Source organism: Cinclus cinclus, chromosome 26 (genome assembly GCF_963662255.1).
Source record: "Cinclus cinclus chromosome 26, bCinCin1.1, whole genome shotgun sequence".
NCBI lineage: Eukaryota > Metazoa > Chordata > Aves > Passeriformes > Cinclidae > Cinclus > Cinclus cinclus.
Window position 1 is genome coordinate 2,734,583 of NC_085071.1, and position 19,066 is coordinate 2,753,648.

Below are 19,066 nucleotides of genomic sequence, written 5' to 3' on the forward strand. Positions count from 1 at the left end.
CACTTCCCCCTCCTCATGGGGAGCAGGGACAGGAACCACAGCTGACTTCTGGTGAGGGTGCTCCCAGGACTTGTCCCCGGGGAGCTGCTATTGAACGCAGAGCTAGAGCCGAGGCTGCTCTGGGGACAGCAGTGGTGGCAATGACAGCCACCCCACAGCCCAGGGACACAGCTCTGACCACGGGCCTGGTGCTGCAGGTCCTGCACCAGTAAGAAACATTCCCAGCTGTGGAGAAGGGGGATGGGACAAACACTCCTGGGGCAGCTTAAAGGCATTGTAAGTTTTGTGCCCTGCAAAGCCTGCAGGCTCAGCCCAGGTTCCCCAGGTTTCTCCACTACTGGAAGGTCTTTAACTTCAGACTTCAGAACTCCACATCTAAATCCAGTGAATAACAGCTCACGAGTTCTTGCTAGCTTAAAGGGGATTAATTCAAGATTGGGTAGTTTTGTGCTTTACTCCTTTGCTTTCCTTCCCTCCCTCTGAGCCAGCATGAACAGAACAAGCTCAGGGCTCCTCACTCAGTTTGTTACAAATGAGCATTTAATGACCGAGTCAGTTGCATGGTTTTGGCCAAAACAAAGATTTTGGGAGAAAAAAACCCCACAGTTGTTCTGCAGCTGAGGGAGGATCGCACCCTGCCCCAGGAGTGGCCAGGGCAGGACTGGGCAGGAGCAGAGCACTGCAACCCAGTAACTCCTGCACAGCAGCTGGAATTGGCACACGAGAAATGCTTTCAGCTCTCCAGGCTCACAGCAGCTTTACAGGGAGTAGTTAAAACAACTGAGGACTAAAGCAAGGGGGGCTGGGGAGGCGATCACTGAGGAGGGACAGGACAGGGTTTGGTTCCGTGGCTCAGCCAGGTCTGCCCGTGCATCCCTCCCCAAACTCCACGGAGCTGCTGAAGTCCGAGTGTGCCACATCACACAGAGACACTTTCCTTCCTTCCTTCCTTTCCCCTTAATCACCACAGGCCACACTGGGTGTTCCAAGGCAGCAGCAGGCAGGGAACAGAGGCAGTTCAGTCTCCTCAGCACTGCAGAGCTGGACAGCAACACCCATCCCCAAGGCAGGTAACACCGAGGGGAGAGCCCCTCCCTCGGGAACAGCCCTCGGGAACTGCAGGAGCACAGGACACACAACTCCAACGTGGACAAAAAGGCAACAAAAGGCTCCACTTCAAATCCTTTAAAAAGCACCAGGAGCTGTTGTGCCCCAGGGCAGGGGCACAGTTCAAGGCAGCAGTGGAAGTGGTTCAGTGGTCCATTCTGTCCCCTTGATGCAAGGGGTTGGAGTTTCCCCAGCTCCAGGAGCGCTGACACAGGGAGGGCTCACATGAACCCCTCAGGTCAGGGCTTCCCTGGCAGCTTTGCTCTCCTGCCCCCCCAGCCTGATCTCAGTTCATCACATCCCTGCAGTGACAGGTCAGCCAGAGCAGAGCATGTTCCAGAGTAACACTATTCCAGGAAGATCTTCCTGGTTACAAATTCATAGTGACAATGAATGCACCAACAGCACCAGTGCTAAAAGTTTGTAAATGCTACTGAAAAAAAATAAACTAAAAATCCCTTTCCCCTTTCCCTGAAAAACAAACAAACAAAATCTAAAAGGCTGCATGAAGCTGCCCAGAGCCCTCTCAGCAGCACAGCCCAGCTCAGACACTAAGCCAACCCCCAAAATCTTGTGCCATCCATAATTTCACCAGTAAGTAAAGACTGAGGAGGGAGCAGAAAGACTGCAGAAAGCAACTCCACTGTCAGTCTCCAAGGCACCCTGATGCCAAGCACTCCCTGCACTGGGAAGCACGTGTGCCATGGGATTCCCCTCAACACAGCAAATCCCACACCCCAGTTTGCTTTGACCTCCAAGCTGGTGCAACTGAAGGAAGTCTGGAGGGGCCTCTGTGAACTCTCCTCCACAAATAACCAAGATGTATACAGAAAATAAAGGAAGGACAGAAGATCTGAGGAAATAAGGGACAGGATCTCAGAATGGAAATTATAAACCCGTAAGTTAGGAAAGCCCAAAGCTGAGGGTGCTGAAGCTACTGCTGTAAGAACACCTGGAAAACCTAATGGAGACTCCTCTCTGCAGCAAGGACACACCTGGAGAGGGAGAGAGAAAAGGAGCAGAATTACTGACAGGGAGGAGCCACAGGCTAGAACTGCACAGCACTGGAGGCAGAGTGTGACACGTGGGCCCTGGCAAGAGCCCTGTGCCCAGCTCCAGAGTGTCTGTCAGCTTCACAGGGACACTGTGGCCCCACCAAAGGCACGGAATTACTCCTTCCAACACCCACATTACAGAGCACAGGGAGTGAGCACTGCTCAGCCAGGATTGAACCCCTGCCCTGCTCATGGCAGCACCAAAGCAACATTTTCACTGTGCTGCAGCCCCAAGAGAGCTGGGCTGAGTCAAGTCCTAGGCATGCTGCCACTCTCCCCACAGCTTCCTCATGTGGGGACACCCTCCAAGCCACCAGACCTGCCACATTAGGGACACATGGGATACTGTCATTGAGACCAAGGTTCAGTGTCTCTTTAGGATAAAAATTTACAGGGACAATTCTTCAACTCTTGATGTTGACCCAGCTGTGTAACAGCCAACATCAGCAATCACATCTGGTCCCAATCCTGCACCCAGGGATGGGGAGCACTCCTGTGACAGACTGGGGCTGACCCTGCTTTCCCATCTGCAGGTCACTCTGAAGTGTCAGCTGCACAGAAGGAAGAGGGAAGGGCTGCACCTCTTCACTGCCCTGGCACTCAGAAGTGCAGCCCTGCCGTCACCCCAGAGGTGTGTGCAGATGCTGCTCAGTTCCTGCAAAACCCCCAGACAAATCAGCCAGAGCAGGGACAGGTGTCACATCCATGATCACCTACTGAGTGACAGACTGAGCACAGACAGAGAACACAAATTTCAAGTCTGCCTGTTTTGCAGGTGCAGTCTGAGTGGCAGGTTTCAGTGTCTCCTCCTTCCCTGGACTGTGTACATCCAGTTTTCCCATCCCTGTAGCACCTGCAGCCCTTACAGACCAGAACTTGAGCCCTAGGTCAGAGGAACTGCTGTCCCAGGAGATGGACACAATGGATACTTCCAAGATGTTCTTTTACAATGGTGAGGAACTGCAAAATATTGAATTTCCCAAGCCCAAGAAGCCCTTGCACAGCTCTGCCCCCATTTTCAGGAGTGTGTGCTCCACTGGTGCTTTTATCTGAATGTAACCCCGAATTCCTCTGTGTGTATTTGTGTTTTATTGTGTGTCACTTTGCCCAGCTGGTACCCAGACAGAGGCACCACTCAGCCCTCAGCACAGCTGGAACACATGTGTGAGCACCAGCACATCTCATGGTGCGCCAGCTTTCTACCACATCACGTGCAAGTCAGTTGCCAGGAGCAAAGACTGGCCAAGAATTTTTTTGCAAAAGGAAGAGGTTGAGATCATTAAACATTACCAGGAATCAGTCGTGATTTGCTGAAGGGAACTTCAGCTCTGTTATCTCCAGGTCAGGAGAGCTGCTGCCACTCCGGTCACTGTAGGTGTCCCTGCAGGAGTAAAGATCTGGGGTTAAGGGAGCACAAGTACTTTAAGAACATAATTAATTCCACATAATTAATGTGGGATGCTGCAGGAGAGGGAAAACCTCGGCTCCTCTGCTGCAAGGAGCCATTTCAAACTCAAATGTGCAAAATCAGAGAATTAAAATATCCCTCAATCCTTGGAGGCTTTGAAATGAGAGTCCCTCACACATGGAACTTTCTGGACCACACCTGACCACTGTGATGTCGACACCCACACAGGAATCCTGTGGTGAGCTGCACTGCAGCTCAGCCCACAAAGCAAACACCTTCCTTTTTGGCATTGCATTTGCCTGGGTTTGACACAGGCACTGCTAATTCTCTTCTGCATTTGGTTCTCGTTTTTGTTTAGTGCCAGTCAACACTCAGCAACCCCTTGATGTCCTCTGTGAGGAGAACAGCTCAGTACCAAATGGTTGTTTTATTTGTTGCACAGTCCTGAGTGCCAAACAGAACTGCAGGCACTGGGGAACAGCAGCACCATGTAACTGCACCATTAAATCCACCCAAAACACCACCTGTTTTGCAAACTGAAACAAAGAAAGCTGAAGTCAGCAGAAAAAAAAGGTGAGGCTGCAACCACCAGGACCTGTTCTCCGAACCAGCAACAGGAACAAGTTTCTTATGGACCAACCTGTACATGGGACTTGTCTGAGGAATGTAGGGGAAAAGCCCATGAGGTCTGCAGTCAGGTAAAACAGCAGGCCCAATCTCAGTTTCCCCAAAGACCTTGATTAACAACATAAGGCTGCAGATCTCCTCTCCCTGAAGCCAGGGCCTCTCTGCAGGACAGCTCTGTGGCCCCACAATCAGCCTCAACACACTAGACATGAGCTTTGAAAAGAAGAGTGGAAAGGAGTGGTGCAATACCAAGTTATCTCCAGGAACTCTGTGCCAGGAAGATGCTCTGGGCTATCCTGCAGGAAGCAGCACTGTCCTGTGACAGCTCTGACCTGGGTCTGTCTTAAACCCACCTGGGGGAGAGCCTGCAGCCCTTCTGTAGGTAGTGGGTAAGTCTCCCTGCAGATGCCAGGAGGAGCCCAAAGTATGGGGGTGATGGCTTGATGGGCCTGGAGAGGAACTCAGGGTGATACTGAACACCAACGAAGAAAGGATGCTCTGAGAGGAACAAACAAAACATTCATGTCAAGTCTCTCAAGTTTGTGGCTGAGCTGCAGGTGAAATCCTGATTATGCTGAAGCCCTCATGATGGGGAAATATCATTTCCATACCTTTTGTCCATAAATGGAGAGGGACATGGGATTTTATTTTTACCACAATTTTATGGATGGAATCATTCCAAGACAGTCTGAGTGGGTCCCACATGAAAACCTGCTCCACTGCCCTCCAAACACTTTCCCTTGTCCATCCCACACCCACAACCAACTGCTTAAGGATTCACCTTCCAGCTCAACCACTTCCATCCGCTCTCCCTCCTCATCCTGCCCCACAAACTTCAGACCTTGCTCTTCAAAACACTTTTTCAGTTGTGGATTGACCTAGAAAACCAGAAAACAAGCCATGAGCTCTTGTGTCTGGATTACAAGGAAAGCTCAATACCTACGTGAGAGTTTTTTACCTCAAATCTGTGTCTGTGTCTCTCTTCCAAGAAATCGTGGTCTCCGTACAGCTTCCCTGCAGCAGAAGTAAGAGGTTCCTTAGAGCAGTGATCACAGCTTCTAACAGATTCATTTGATCAGCATCCTTCAGAATCTGCCACTTGTGGAGGAGATCAAATTCCCTGATCCCCATTCCCCACCAGAACAGTCTGTGAACACCTGCCATTCATGGATGCTTCAACACCCCCACATCTCACTTCCCCATCCCACCATACATACAAGCCATTCCCAGAAGAGGGAAGAAGGGCCTTACTCATGATGGAATTCTTGGTTTGGAAGAGTGTCCTCCTCTTGCCAAGCCTCATTGTCCCACCCATTTGGCCAGGATTATGTTCTGGCATGTCTATGACCTGTGGAAAGAATTCAGAGGGAGGTGGGAATCAGAGACGAATAACAATAACAGACAGACTCTGACACATTAAAGGAAAAAATCCCAACATTCATGCAAAAAACCAAGGAAAGCAGCCCAAGGAACACTGTCTTGACAAGGCAGACCAACAGAACTAGGTTAGCTGGCCAAGTTACTCAATACAGACTGCACAGTACACATGGGGAGTTTGTGGATATTCAGGAAACTTCCACATAGGAAATGGCCTCAGTCAGAGTTCACACAGGCTGTACACACCAGCACTGTGCTGTCTACTGAGTTGCATGTTAAACAAGCAAGCAAATTCATGGAAACAAAACCCCCAAATCAGAATTGCTTACTCTTCGATAAACACCATCATAAGCTGTTTTTTGGCAACTGCCTCACTTTGAGTAGCATTTTAAATTATAGCAGAAGCCAATCATTATGGTGGACCCTGGACCAGAAGCACAGAGCCTTCCATAAATGTTCCCAGGAATTCAGGTCTATCTGTAGCTATCATCCAACAGCTGGAGTTGGAAGGGACCTTAAAGCTCATCCAATCCCACCCTTGCCATGGGCCGGGGCACCTCTCACAGTCCCAGGCTGCTCCAAGCTCCAATATCCAACCTGGCTGGGACACTTCCAGTGATCCAGGGGCAGCCACAGCTTCTCCAGGCAGTCATGCCCAGGGATGTGCAGGAAAGTCTAATAAGGATTATCACAAGTAAATCACCATAAACTCACCACTGGATGAGAAGTTCTGGGGTCAAACTCTGTTGAGTTTGCATCTGCAAAGCAACATTCAGCAATCAGAAACCCCGAGTGGCTCACACCATGACATCACCTACAGCACCTGCCCCAGGTACAGCAGCTCCTCATTCCCAACTGTGCTGAGCCTCCATCAGGCACAGAACACCCCAGGCAGCAGGAACAGGGCTGTCAGTACTGTTTGGTATCCATTTCAAAGGCTGCAGTCTTAGGATAACCCACCCTCATTCAGGAAAAACACGCATTCAACAGCTTCAAATACAGAAATAAAGGCAGGGAGAGGGAAAGGAGCAGAGTGGTCTGAGAAACTCCTTTTTCCCAACCCTCATTACTGAAGAGAATCAAGAGTCAGGCTGAGAACTCAATTTAGCACTCTCTGAAGGGAGTTCTGTTAACAGGGACCTGCTCAATTCAAGCAGTGGGGCTCAGAAGGTAACTCCACTCACTGCAGGAGCTGCAGCTGCTGGCTGGCTGAACTGCTTTTTGGGCTTCATTCCCAAAAAGCTGCAGTGGGAATTTGGGATGCCCAGCACACACAGGCCACCGAGGTGTTTCATTCAGGAGCTGAACCTCACATCAAGCAATAGGAAGCTTTCTGTCATTATAAGCATGATTTACTCCTTTGATTTTTATTTAAACAGGGTAAGGAAATTGCTCTTTTTACTTTGAACTAGCAAAAGAGATTGGAATTTTTACAAGTCTAGGCAAAAAATTAAACCTACCTATGAAAAATTTCAAATCACAGGTATTTGAAAAAATTACAGGTATTACTCAAGCAACCCAAGAAATGACCAAAAGCAGGAATGGTTTTGTGTTATTACCTTGCCAACCAAGGACACTGCGAGCAAACTCCACCACTGCCAACTGCATTCCCAAACAGACTCCTGTGGAAGGAAAGGCAGGACATGCATCAGGTCAGGACAAGGACCTCTGAGCCCATGTTGCAAAGCACAAACACCTTCATAGATTATCCTGAGTCACAGGAAAACCTGGATGAGGCAGATCTTTGACTGGGATTTAGGAGTCTGTAGTCCTGACAAGCTTTACTTCCCTCCCTTTCCCATCCCCTCTGCTCACACACCAGTTCAGTCTCTCACCACAAACACTTCAGGCATTTCTTGGCGCCAAGATCACCACAGCCTGATCTAAAACATCCCCAGACTGCTATCCCCTCATTACAGACTCCTTGTCAGCACATCCCAGCCAACTCTGGCCAATTCAGAGCTAGCCAGGGCTAAGGTTGCATTCCCAGCTCAGCTGAGCACAGATCACTGCCTTCCTCAGACAACTGGCTGCAAAACTGCTCATCCTAGACACCAGTGAAGATCAGGGGAGCTCCTGCTGCAGACCAGTTAGGCTGCTGTTCAACTTCCTTTCCTCTGCTTTATTTCTTCTTATGGATGAAACACGTTTCTCACCTAAGAAGGGTTTTTTCTGTTTTCTTGCCCAGGAAATAGCTTGAATTTTGCCTTCTGTCCCTCGAACACCAAATCCACCAGGAACCAGAATTCCACTGCATGAGGATGAAAAGATTCCATTCAGCATGGCTGACCCAAGCCACACACCCATGTATCAGCTCCCTGCCATAAAGTCTTGGGCTTACAAGACCTCTCCCCTGAAAAGGGCTCTGAAGTAGCCGAGTGGCAAGACATGGCTACAGCAGTTTCCACATGACTTCACATGAGTTGTCACAAATTGGAATTTACAGGGAAATAGTCTATAAATGCCAATTTTACCTTCCCAAAGAGAGATCCCAGCTATATTGCAGGTTACCATACTGAAATGGTTCATGCTGTGGGACTCACACACCCCGCACCAAACACATTTGCAAACAGATCACCCAGCCAGGACCATGCTTGAGAAGCCTCTAGCTACAGTATCAGGTTGAACAAACACCAAACTCTGCAGGAAGCTCTTTCTTCTGATCTCACTCAAATCCTGCCACCCTGAGCTCTAACAGCCCCCGCTTGTTGTTGTGCTAATTCTTGGCACTCCTCTGCATACTAACACTTTCCCCACTCTCAAACTTTATTTCTGAAGAACTTGTTACCCCATTTACACATTCCATTCTCACTCTGGCTTTAACAGCCTTCACCAGTACCTTTCCTTTCTCCAGATTTCCTCTCACTGTTTGCACCTGATCATGCAGGTGCTCATATCCTCAGCAGGATCATTTCCCCCACTGCTGTCTCTCATCACCTCCCTCACTTATTTAACAATTCTCCATTTAATATCTTATCCTAAATGCCCCTGAAGGATGTTTGGGGCCTTGTCAGAGTATGCTGAGAATAGTCTCCAGTGAGGCCCTTCATTCCAAAGCTGTCAGCAGCAGCAGGTTTATCAGACATTCTCCAAGGAAAAGCCAGAGCAGGACTTACTCAGCACCACAGAGCTTCTGCCATGCTTCGTGGTACCTCACGGGCTCCTCCTGCAGAGTCTCTGGCTCCAAGTCAGCAGAATCAATGTACTGGGAAGAAATCCAAAAATAGGATGATGAGATATTGCCACAGGAGTGTACATGACCTCCTGAATTCTCTTTAAATTCAGACAGCATCATTCCTCCTGGACAGCTCTGGATTTGTTTCCTAATGGATACTTAAGTTTTCTCTGGGCTGATATCCCATCTGCTAAGCAAACAAAACTGCCTTCCTCACCACCCTACCCTTGGTGCACAGACAGAAGCCATGATTTCTCTGTCCTGCCCCCTCTGCAGCTCTGCTGTGACTTACACCAAGTCCCTGAGCCCCAGCCTGCAATGTTAAATGTGAGGTGTTAATGCAGCACAGCAAGGTGGGAACATGGGGCTGTGCAGACACAAACCACCACAGAGAGAGGAAAAAAAAAATCCCATCCCTCTCTTATCAAATCAACATCATCTTCAAAAGGCATTGAAGAAGAAATAGGGTATGGTGGAACACGGGGTGCTGTAATTAAAGGGTGTTGTGACAATGGAAAAAAACCCTGCAATTTTTCCATTTTCTCATCTCCAGCATCCCAGTACCTCTGAAATTCTGGATGTTCTGGCAGGCTGCTAACCCTTTAAAAGAACCATCTTGTCCTTCTTTGGTTGGTTTTTGGAAGTTGCAAATGAGTTTCAATCAGTTACCAATCAGTTCTTTAACCAACTATGGCTACTCAGTTGTTTAGCACAAGATCTCCATGCACAAGGCTCCCAGAGCTCACTTCACTTCTGAGCCACTCAGACACAGCTGTGCCAAGGAATACCCACAGATGCATGTGCAGGGCTTGCACTTTACCAGTCCTACTTGTTCTGCTTATTTTCACCTCTACTGATTTTGAAAACTGAAAGGCAACCCTGACCTAGAGCAGTACTGTTAAAAAGCCACCACCTATTTCCATGACTCTCTGACATCATGAAATTGCTGGGCATTCAGAAGGCTATTGAAATGAAAATAAAATTTCTGGCAACAGGTATATACTGCACCTCTTCAGAGCATCCAGCTATGACCAAGACCCCTAAAAGCAGCCAAATCAGCATGAAAACCTTAATAAAACCTGAGTACCACAAGGCTAATAGCAACAATCCCCAAAAAGAATCACTTGCAACAAGTGGCAGAGAAATTAAAGCAGAGAGTGCCCTCCTCCAATCCATCCACCACTGTCACAGTTCAGCACACAATGCTGAGCACTGAGGAGTTTCCATCCACTCCAGATACCTCATACAGTTCACAGGAGGAGAGGCTGGCTTGCTCTGAAGCTGGTTGAGGCCTGATAACAGTTATTTTAATGCTGTTAAAATGAAAACAGCTGTTTTGATTCAAGGACAATTTGGATGTTAACTGGCTCAATCACTTCTCCCTTTCTGTCTATAGGTTTGTGAAAATATGAATTAGGATGGGCAACACTGTAGGTGGAAGTAGGACAGGGGGAGTTTCTTCCCCACACAGACCCATCCCTACCTTAATGTCAAGTTTGTGGTTGATGGCCAGGGCAGAGTGCTCCAGGGCTTTGATGACAGATGCATAGGAGTCAGAAAATTTGGTGTATTTGCCCACAAGTGCAATGGAACACGTTTCAAGTAGACGGTCATACCTACAGAACACCAGAACACACAGGTTATTCCAGCAGTAACAGGAGAGGGATGGGAATAACTTCCATTCTCTTCAGCTTTGAAAGGAACAGTCTGTCCAACAGAGCTGACACCTTTGGAAGAGTGACCTTTTATAATAATTATGTTTTAGAAACATAAAAGCGAGATGAAAACCAAAACAATGACTGAGGTAAACAGTTGCAGAAAGCCACAAAAATATTAACTCATCTCTCCTGATGATGAAAAGCCATTTTGAGTAGATCCAAACTGCCTTTCCAGGAAGCTGTATTAGATTCAAAGGCTGCAGTGAACCCCTAGGAGAGGATCAAAGCACAGCTTGGTGTATGTTTGTACTGTATGGCATCTTCCCATGCTGCTGCTGAGCTCCCATCAGCAGCTACAAACACAGAAAACATTCCTGGAGTCCTAAGGCTGTGCTGCCTACACTTTCAAGCCCCAGCACCTGGCAGCACAGGATTCACACAGCATTCCTGGCTACAGCCAAGAGTTTGTTTCAAGTTTCTCTCAGAACTGCTGAATACCTCCAGCCTAGCTGGTGACCAAGGGTTTATCCCATCAAAAGGAAATGTTATCGACAGGGCTGGCTTATGTCAGGCACAAAAATAAAGGAAAGCATCTAGATGTTGAAAATTCTTATAAGAACATATCTAAAGCTTCAGTTGACATTCAAGCCCTTTCTGGTAAGATTCTATTCACTATTTCCCCATGAACATTCAGCCTACTCCTCACAAGAATAAACCCCAGTGTCCAAGGAGTCTCAGGACAGGCACCAAACACTTGTCTTACTTGCCTGAAACCACACTCAAATATATTCTTTATTAACACTCCTGACATCTCCATATAGCTCCAAAAGGATTTCAATACTTTGTAATGCTACTGAGAGGCTTTTTTATAAAAAGGGAGAGCAGACTTGTCCAGCTTTTAATTACTTCAAGCTGGGTTTGACTCAGACAATAAACTTCCAACATAAGATAAAGATCTCACTAAGTTTATCTCAGAGGATTTTGTGGAAAAAGGCTGAAGGAATTGGGGTGGTTCAGCCTGACGAAATAAAAGCTCCAGGGAGGCTTTATGGCAGCCTTCCAGTAAGAGGATTTATGAGAAACGTGGGGACAGACTTTTTAGCAGGGTCTGTTTTGCCAGGACAAGTGGTGATGGTTTTAATCTAAAAGAGGAGAGATTTAAGCTAGATACAAGGATGGAATTTTGTACAATGAGAGTGATGAGACATTGGCACAGGTTGTCTGCAGCAGCTGTGGATGCCCCACCGTGGAAACATTCAAAGCCTGGATGGGGCTCTGAGCAAAAGGAAAAAAACAATGTGAGCATGTATGAACACCTGAGGAACAGGAAGTAACACTCATCTCACACAACCAACAACAGATTTTAATTCTGAAGTGTGCTGCAGTGTGCCCAGCAGTGCAGCTCACCTGTCAGCCATCTCCTTCCACTTCATGAGCATCCTCCTGGGCTGCCTCTCGATGGGAAGGTCCAGCCTGTGCCTGAAGTAATCCACAACTCCCTGCTCCTCCAACAACAGAGGAACCCGGTAGATAGAGGAGACATCATGAACACAAATGACCTGTTCATAAAATAAGGGTGCCATTAAAACACAGGCAGCCAGTTCCCCTGTAATCATTTTTACTCAGATATTTAGAGTGTTCCTGTCTCTAGCAGAAAACCATATGATCACTTAAACTTCCAGGCAAATAATATGTTAAATAACATAACATATCAATAGCTTAATTCTGGTTTCCTTATGCCTTGAAAAAGCCATTCTTCAGCACTTCCAAGGCATTGCTGCTCCCTGGAGCCCCTTGGGAAGGAAGGGCTATAACCCAGTAACCCAGCAGCAGCAGTCAGCTGCCCAGCACATTATGTGAGCAGCACACAGAAGAGCTCAAAGAACACTCCAGAGAGATTCCTGTGATACAGAATCCCAAGTGAAGCTAGAGTCAAACTGCCACAGGCACAGCTTCCCCCTTCCCACCACTGTCCTTCCTAACCAGGGCTCCCAGTCTGATTGACACCCAGGGAAATCTGTGACCCCAGTACAGCAGTACACTTCACAGGGTGCCCCTCATCAAATTTAGGATTACTCAAATACGAGCAAAGAATTCTTAGGTTAATGAGGAAAATCTGCATCAACAGTTCTAGTTCACTGGAATGGGAAAAGATAGCTCAGGACAACTGTCACCTGTCCATCAATAATGAACCTGTACTTTAAGGATCCAAAACACACTGGCACAACTTTTGAAATCCTCATTTCTACTGACTCAAAAGAAAGCACAGTTCAACATTGCAGCAGTCAAACCTCCTCGGCTGCACATTTTCCTCTTTTAGCCTCAGTGCTGTTTACTTCTTAATCCAAGTGCAACAGCACTCAAAGCAACAACTACACAGAACTCCATTAAACTTCCTGGAAAGGGACAAGAGCCAGCTTATTTTGAATTCCCGGCCAACAAGAGGTAGATATTTTACTGATGACACATCAACAGTGCCAGCAGTGCAGTGCTTGAAATTGCAGGACTCAAGCTTGGTCTCGCTGTAGAGCAGATTAATAAAAATTACTTGACAGAACCTGGGATTGTGAAGTTATACTCAGTTTTTCACAAAAAGGCAACTTTTTTCAAGCTCCAGCTGGATTGGAAAGTACTAATGCTCAGCCTACATACTTTTGACTATTTTTCAAGGTCTACAGTACAGTGTGTTAAGAGTCTCAGGACAGAAAGAATCGTGCAAACATGGAATTTGTGCACATCACAACCTTCAAATGAAGTAATTCTTCTCCTAAACACAATTTCAACCTCTCTGTGAAATCTCTCCTCAAGAATTCTTGGGCAGAAGAATAATATTGTGAAAAGAGCAGTGTATGAAGCACAGTCATATATCCTTTAATTCTGGGCAATCCTTTCACCTCTAAATACTGGAAAAATCTCATTCTTCTGTGTTCACAGAAGGAATGTGGAAGTATAATTAAAACAGTGTCAAAACAATGATTCAGAAATCATCTTGGATTCCACAGAATTCTCTAAGCTTATACCAATCACCTTACATGAAAATCTAGGTGCTGGCACAAAAAAAAAACTGGTTTAGTAAACAGGTTCATCTGTCAGGAAGGAAGGTGAGACAAAGCAGCAAATTAATGATGCAGCTACCAAAAGACAGAGCTGGAACTGCTGCACTGAGACAAAACTCGCCTCTGACAAACAGCTCCAGTATTTACAGCAAGGAAGCACAGACAGCAATCCTTACCTGTTCTGGTTCAACATGACAGAACATGGAAATCTTTTCTTTTACTGAGGTATCCAGGGGAGTGGAGCACCTGCAAACAATCTAACAGAGCAGCAACATCAGGGTTGTGATACAAAACAGAAATACTCAGGCATTCAGAAAATAAACCTCTAAAAAGAGTAGCCTTTGTGCAGTCTCTGTGATTTGAGAAAAAACCCCACAACTCCATTTCTTTTCCTTATTTATCACATCACCACTACACAAGAGCACTCAACTTCAGCATTACTTTGACAAGACTGCTGCTGCAGCATGCCAGATTTTTACATTCAAAGCCATGCAACACAAACCTTACCAGATCTGGAGAGAGCCCGAGACCTCTGAGCTCACGAACACTGTTCTGGGTGGGTTTGGTCTTCTGCTCCCCTGTGGAGCTTGGCTGGTCAGAGAAGAGCAGTTGGTGTATCAGATTGTGATAAGCAGCAATGATTCAGCAGGTTAATCAGGACTTTCAGATATCTTGTAAAAACTTTGATTCAGTTCTTGGACAATTCACATGAACCTCTGTAACCCATTTTAATCCCCAGGACTGAAAGCAACAGCAGGAACCCAAGTTCCAATCTGCCCACTGGAGTGCAGGAAAGAGAGGGACAGAGAGAGAGAGCATAAGGTTTATCCACTGCTCTCCCCAAATACCTAATGTTTTGTATTTGTAATTTTTCTCTGTAAATCACCTGGCCTGGACAGAAGGGGATAAAGGGAGAACAAAGGCTGATATGCACTGATATGCTCTGTCAAACCCAGTTCAGTGTGACACAAGGAATGCTCATGCTGCATTTCAGCAACTCCCAATCCTTTATTGCCCTTTGAAAAGTTCCTGTTCTGTTCCTGCATGACTTTTTAAACACATAAACATATAATCTCTGCATTTCTGCCAGAAGTTTATATATATACACAAAAATACAAAAGTAACATCACTCGGAGATACAGCATTTCAGAAATACCTATTTAGGAAACTTTAGACTGAGGAAGCCTCTGATCACCAGTATGTTTTGGGTCCTTACCTGGGGAACCAGACTGACATGAATGTTGCAGAAATTCTCTCTTTTGGCTTTGAACTGGAACTGGCGGAAGGCCTCGATGAAAGGCATGCTCTCGATGTCACCCACGGTGCCCCCGAGCTGGGAACACACGGACAGTGAGTGGGAACTAAAGTTACAGCCAAAACACCACCTGAAGACATGAAAATATACATAACAACACACAAACACCTGCTCAGCACATCCCTTTGGTCACCTAAAGGAGCATCAACACCAGCACAGCTTTCTCCCAAGGGGCAGCTCCAACCTCTGCTATGACCAGGGACAGGACCCAGGGAACGGCTGGAGCTGGGCCAGGGCAGGCTCAGGCTGGAGAGCAGGGAAAGGTTCTTCCCTCAGCCAGAGGGTGCTGGGCACTGCCCAGGCTCCCCAGGGAATGGGCACGGCCCCGAGGCTGCCAGAGCTCCAGGAGCGTTTGGACAGCGCTCCAGGGATGGACAGGGGGATTGTTGGGGGGTCTGGGCAGGGTTTGGATTTGAACTGGATGGGGTCCCTTTCATCCCAGGATATTCTGTGATTCTATTCCAATCAAAGCACCAGGATTTACCAGCTGCATACACTACTTTCACAGCCTCCAATCTATTCCACGTTCTATTCCACCTTCATCATTTCCCCACAAATCAAAAAGCCACAAGAAAAACAGCTTCCCCTATGGGCAGTACCTCTCCAGAGACATCAGCTTGATCTCTGTTTTCTCTTCGGAGAAAAGACTTAGATGTGAAAATTATGATTTATGAACATTAGGTGGCACTGAGAAGCAAAATTTCTGTTAAGTTTTAGGAACTATGTAGGATACACACACACAAACAGATACAAGACTATGCTTGGAGCCTCCCAGCCCTGTCAGACAGTGCCTCCTTGGTACTTCAGATCTGGGCTTGTGATCCTGGCACAGAAACTGGCACCCAAGCTGCAGGTAGAGTTCAAGTCACCATGACCTGGGCTGTGTGACAAGCTCTCTCTCCTGTGTTAGCAAATCCCAGCAGTCAGCTCAGCAGTGTCAGAACCTTCACCCTGCTCCATCTCCCTTTGGCAACAGAACACTCCATAATCACACTGAAAACTGCCACCATTAACTCGTGCCATTCCCTGTCACATGTCCCTGTCTGTGCTTGAACTGGTCACCTTGAGGAGGAAAGACAACTCTTTCCAGAGGGGGATTTACCTTCCTTCCCTCCATCCACCAAGGAAGAAGAAGGCACAGCACAATTAACTCAGACTGGCATATTAAGTTACAAGAGCTAAAAATTTCACTCTGTAGGTTAATTCATAGAATATACTGAGCTGGAAGGACCTACTGAGTCCAACCCTGTCCCTGCCCAGACCCCCAACAATCCCCCTGTCCATCCCTGCAGCACTGTCCAAACGCTCCTGGAGCTCTGGCAGCCTCGGGGCCGTGCCCATTCCCTGGGGAGCCTGGGCAGTGCCCAGCACCCTCTGGCTGAGGGAAGAACCTTTCCCTGCTCTCCAGCCTGAGCCTGCCCTGGCCCAGCTCCAGCCGTTCCCTGGGTATTGTGGGGCTGACCCTCATGAGGCAGCTGCAGGTTGCAACTCAAAATATTAGAGCAAGTGAAGGTAACAAGGGGGATTTTTAACCCATTCAATAATATGCAAAGTGGTACATTTCTGTGAAGAAATATGCAAAATATGCATATAGACCAGGTTACTGCATAGAAGAAACAAAACTACCTACTTTAAAAGTTACAAACCTCAATCACACAGACTTGGGGTTCAATGCCATCTTCATCCACAGGAATCCTTGCTTGCCTCATTACCCATTCCTGTATGGCATCTGTGATGTGGGGAACAACTGGAAAAAAAAACCCAGGCAAGGGGTTAAAGCCCCCACACACAAATTTCTCCCTCTTAACTCATTACAGAGCAAACTACTGACAATCACTAGCCAGTACTTCCCATAGGGCTTGAGCAGGAATTTGTGCAAGAACTATGCATTTTTGAAGTCGTTGTTCTTGGCTGTGATTTTGAAGAGCCTTGGCAGGAAATTGAACCCTGCTTTAATTTAAACACATGTAAGCAACATTTCCGTTAAGCTGAAGGATTCAAGCACAAACTGTTCTTTGCTCTAAGCAGAAAAAGTTGCTCTGTTTTTAACCATCTGCGAAAGTCCTACTGTCAGCTGCAGAGAGTGGTTAAGAAGGAAGAAACTGATGTGACACTCACAAATCCTTTGGGTTTTCTAATGACATGAGTTAAGAAAAGCATTAACCATTTTAAGCAGCTAACAAACAACCCCAAAGTGTATTGGTTTGAAGTCTGTTCACAGTTATCACTGCGTACATTAGACAGCTGGACCCAAGTCCAGCACAGTCCAAACACAAGCAGCATGGTGTAGAGTCTCAAGTGAAGATGAAAGGCAAAAAAGCATCCAGCCAGAACTGAAATAGAGAATGCATTTCTAAGCACCAGGAAAGGAGTTTTGCATCACCTTGGACCGTTTTGCCAAGATAATCTCCCTTCCTCTCCTTGTTAATGACATACTGGTAGATCTTCCCCGTGGTCAGATTGTTGTCTTTGGTGAGTCGGATATCGAGGAAGCGCTCGTAGTTCCCGAGGTCCAGGTCCACTTCCCCTCCATCATCCAGCACAAACACCTCCCCTGCACACAAACAGCCACAAGCGCACGTGTCAGCCATGTGGAAGAATTCAACCTAAGGAAACTCTTTCCACGATTGCCACAGTTTAGGAGTGGCAAACAGAACTAAAAGCCTTCTATAACCGAGAGGACCAGCGCACTGGGGACTGAAGGCCTTACGGCAGCAGCAGGAACCAGTCAGAGCACATCTGTGCCGTGGGCTGGGGGCACAGCAGCCCCACAGCCGGCCCGCAGCGCTGGCAGGCTCAGCCCGCAGCTCCCGCAGGCAGGACCAGGCACAAAGGCTCGTACAAAGGAGATGATTCACAGCAAGCCAAGCCAGCCCCGGGGCACCGAGCGCGAGGGGCACTCACCGTGCTCGTACGGCGAGAAGGTGCCGGCGTCGATGTTGATGTAGGGGTCGATCTTGATGGAGGTGACATGCAGCCCGCACGACTTGAGGATGGTGCCGATGCTGCTGGCGATGATCCCCTTGCCGATGCCCGAGATCACCCCGCCCGTGACCAGGATGTACTTCATCTGCCCCGCGCCTGGACGCGACAGACACCGGCACGGCCTCACCGCGGGCTCTGCGAGGGGGACGCGCCCCGGGCGCTGCCATTCCTGACGGCGACCCCCGGCCCGTTCCCGCGCCCGTCCCCGAGGGCCGGTGCCCTGCCCGCTCCTCCCGCCAGAAATTCCCGCCACCGCCGCGCGGAACCTCCGGCGCGCGCCGCCCGTGCGGCCCCGCCAGGCCCGCGGGGTCCGCGTGGTCCCGCTCTGCCGCCCGCCCGAGCCCCCCTCCCAGCGCTGCCCGGATGGTCCCGCCCGCCGCTCTCACCTGTGGCCGCCGGGCGCGCGAACGGCGCGCGCGGGGGTGGGGAACGGGCGGGTGGTGCGGAGCGCGCGCGGCGCCTCTCCCGGCCGGCTCGGCTGGCCACCGCATGAGGCCCAGCTGCGCCTCTGCGCCTGCGCGGGGCGGGCCCGGGGGCGGGCCGAGAGCCTGGGGGCGGGGCCGTGGCCGGAGGCGGGATAGCCCCGCCCTCTGCCCCGCCCCGGCCCCCTCAGTACCTCACGGGGAGAGGGCACGCTCCTGGAGTCGCGGAGTGAGCTGGGTCGGGGAAGGAGTTTAAGATCATCTGGACCAACCTGTGACTTAACACCTCCTCATCATGTTCCCCAAGTGCCACATCCACATCTTTTATGAACGCTTCCAGGGATGGGGGCTCCACCACTGCCCTGAGCAGTCTTGGCCAGGGCTGGACAATCTTTGAGTGAAGACATTTCCCAATATTCAACCTGAGCTCCCCTGGCCCAGCCTGAGGCCGTTCCCTCTGCTCCTGTCCCTGATCCCTGGAGCAGATCCCAAATCCCCCCTGGCTGTCCCCTCCTGTCAGGGAGTTGTGCAGAGCCACAAGGGCCCCCCTGAGCCTCCTTTTCTCCAGGCTGAGCCCCTTTCCAGCTCCCTGAGCTGCACCTGAGGATCCTGTCGCTCTTGGTCTCCTTTTCCAATGTCCCTGTGTCCTGCCAGCACATTTCCCCATGGACATGGTCCCCTGGGTGTTGGTGGCTCTGTGGGCAGAAATGTCTCTGCCTTCCTGCGGGCTGGGGCTGTCCCCTGGCCCATGGTGACCCTGCACAGGAGTGCATGGGTGTGCAGTGCCCGCTGCCCTCTTGGAGGAAGCATCTGCTTTCAGAATTACCTGGCCATGCTGATTTGTTCCTCCACAAAGCACCCTTCATATTTTCTGCTGTCTT

General features: G+C 48.8%; 1 protein-coding gene across 2 annotated transcripts; it reads right to left on the reverse strand.

The window, feature by feature from the left end:
• Nucleotides 1-489: 489 nt before the first annotated feature.
• CTPS1 (CTP synthase 1) lies at nt 490-18,225 on the reverse strand. Of its 2 annotated transcripts, XM_062509078.1 has the most exons (19): nt 18,150-18,225; nt 17,683-17,859; nt 17,162-17,332; nt 16,425-16,525; nt 14,680-14,796; nt 13,971-14,054; nt 13,640-13,720; nt 11,815-11,966; nt 10,233-10,365; nt 8,691-8,779; nt 7,731-7,825; nt 7,134-7,196; nt 6,289-6,332; nt 5,449-5,545; nt 5,156-5,211; nt 4,979-5,075; nt 4,551-4,695; nt 3,453-3,543; nt 490-2,102 (listed from the first exon to the last, which is right to left on the reverse strand). In XM_062509078.1, the coding sequence occupies exons 2-18, from the start codon at nt 17,846-17,848 to the stop codon at nt 3,459-3,461; spliced, it is 1,776 nt and encodes a 591-aa protein (XP_062365062.1). In that variant the 5' UTR covers nt 17,849-17,859; nt 18,150-18,225; the 3' UTR covers nt 490-2,102; nt 3,453-3,458. The 2 variants fall into 2 exon arrangements, with proteins under 2 accessions (XP_062365062.1, XP_062365063.1); XM_062509079.1 differs by lacking the exons at nt 16,425-16,525; nt 17,162-17,332; nt 17,683-17,859; nt 18,150-18,225 and adding an exon at nt 14,887-14,976.
• Nucleotides 18,226-19,066: the final 841 nt, after the last annotated feature.

Coding starts and splice junctions, on each gene's coding strand:
- CTPS1 (XM_062509078.1), bottom strand. CDS start 17,848: ATGAAGTACATCCTGGTCACGGGCGGGGTGATCTCGGGCATCGGCAAG. Junction 17,333..17,682: donor CTTCTCGCCGTACGAGCACG/GTGAGTGCCCCT, acceptor GTTTGTGTGCAG/GGGAGGTGTTTGTGCTGGAT. Junction 11,967..13,639: donor GTCATGTTGAACCAGAACAG/GTAAGGATTGCT, acceptor TTTTATGAACAG/GTCATTTGTGTTCATGATGT.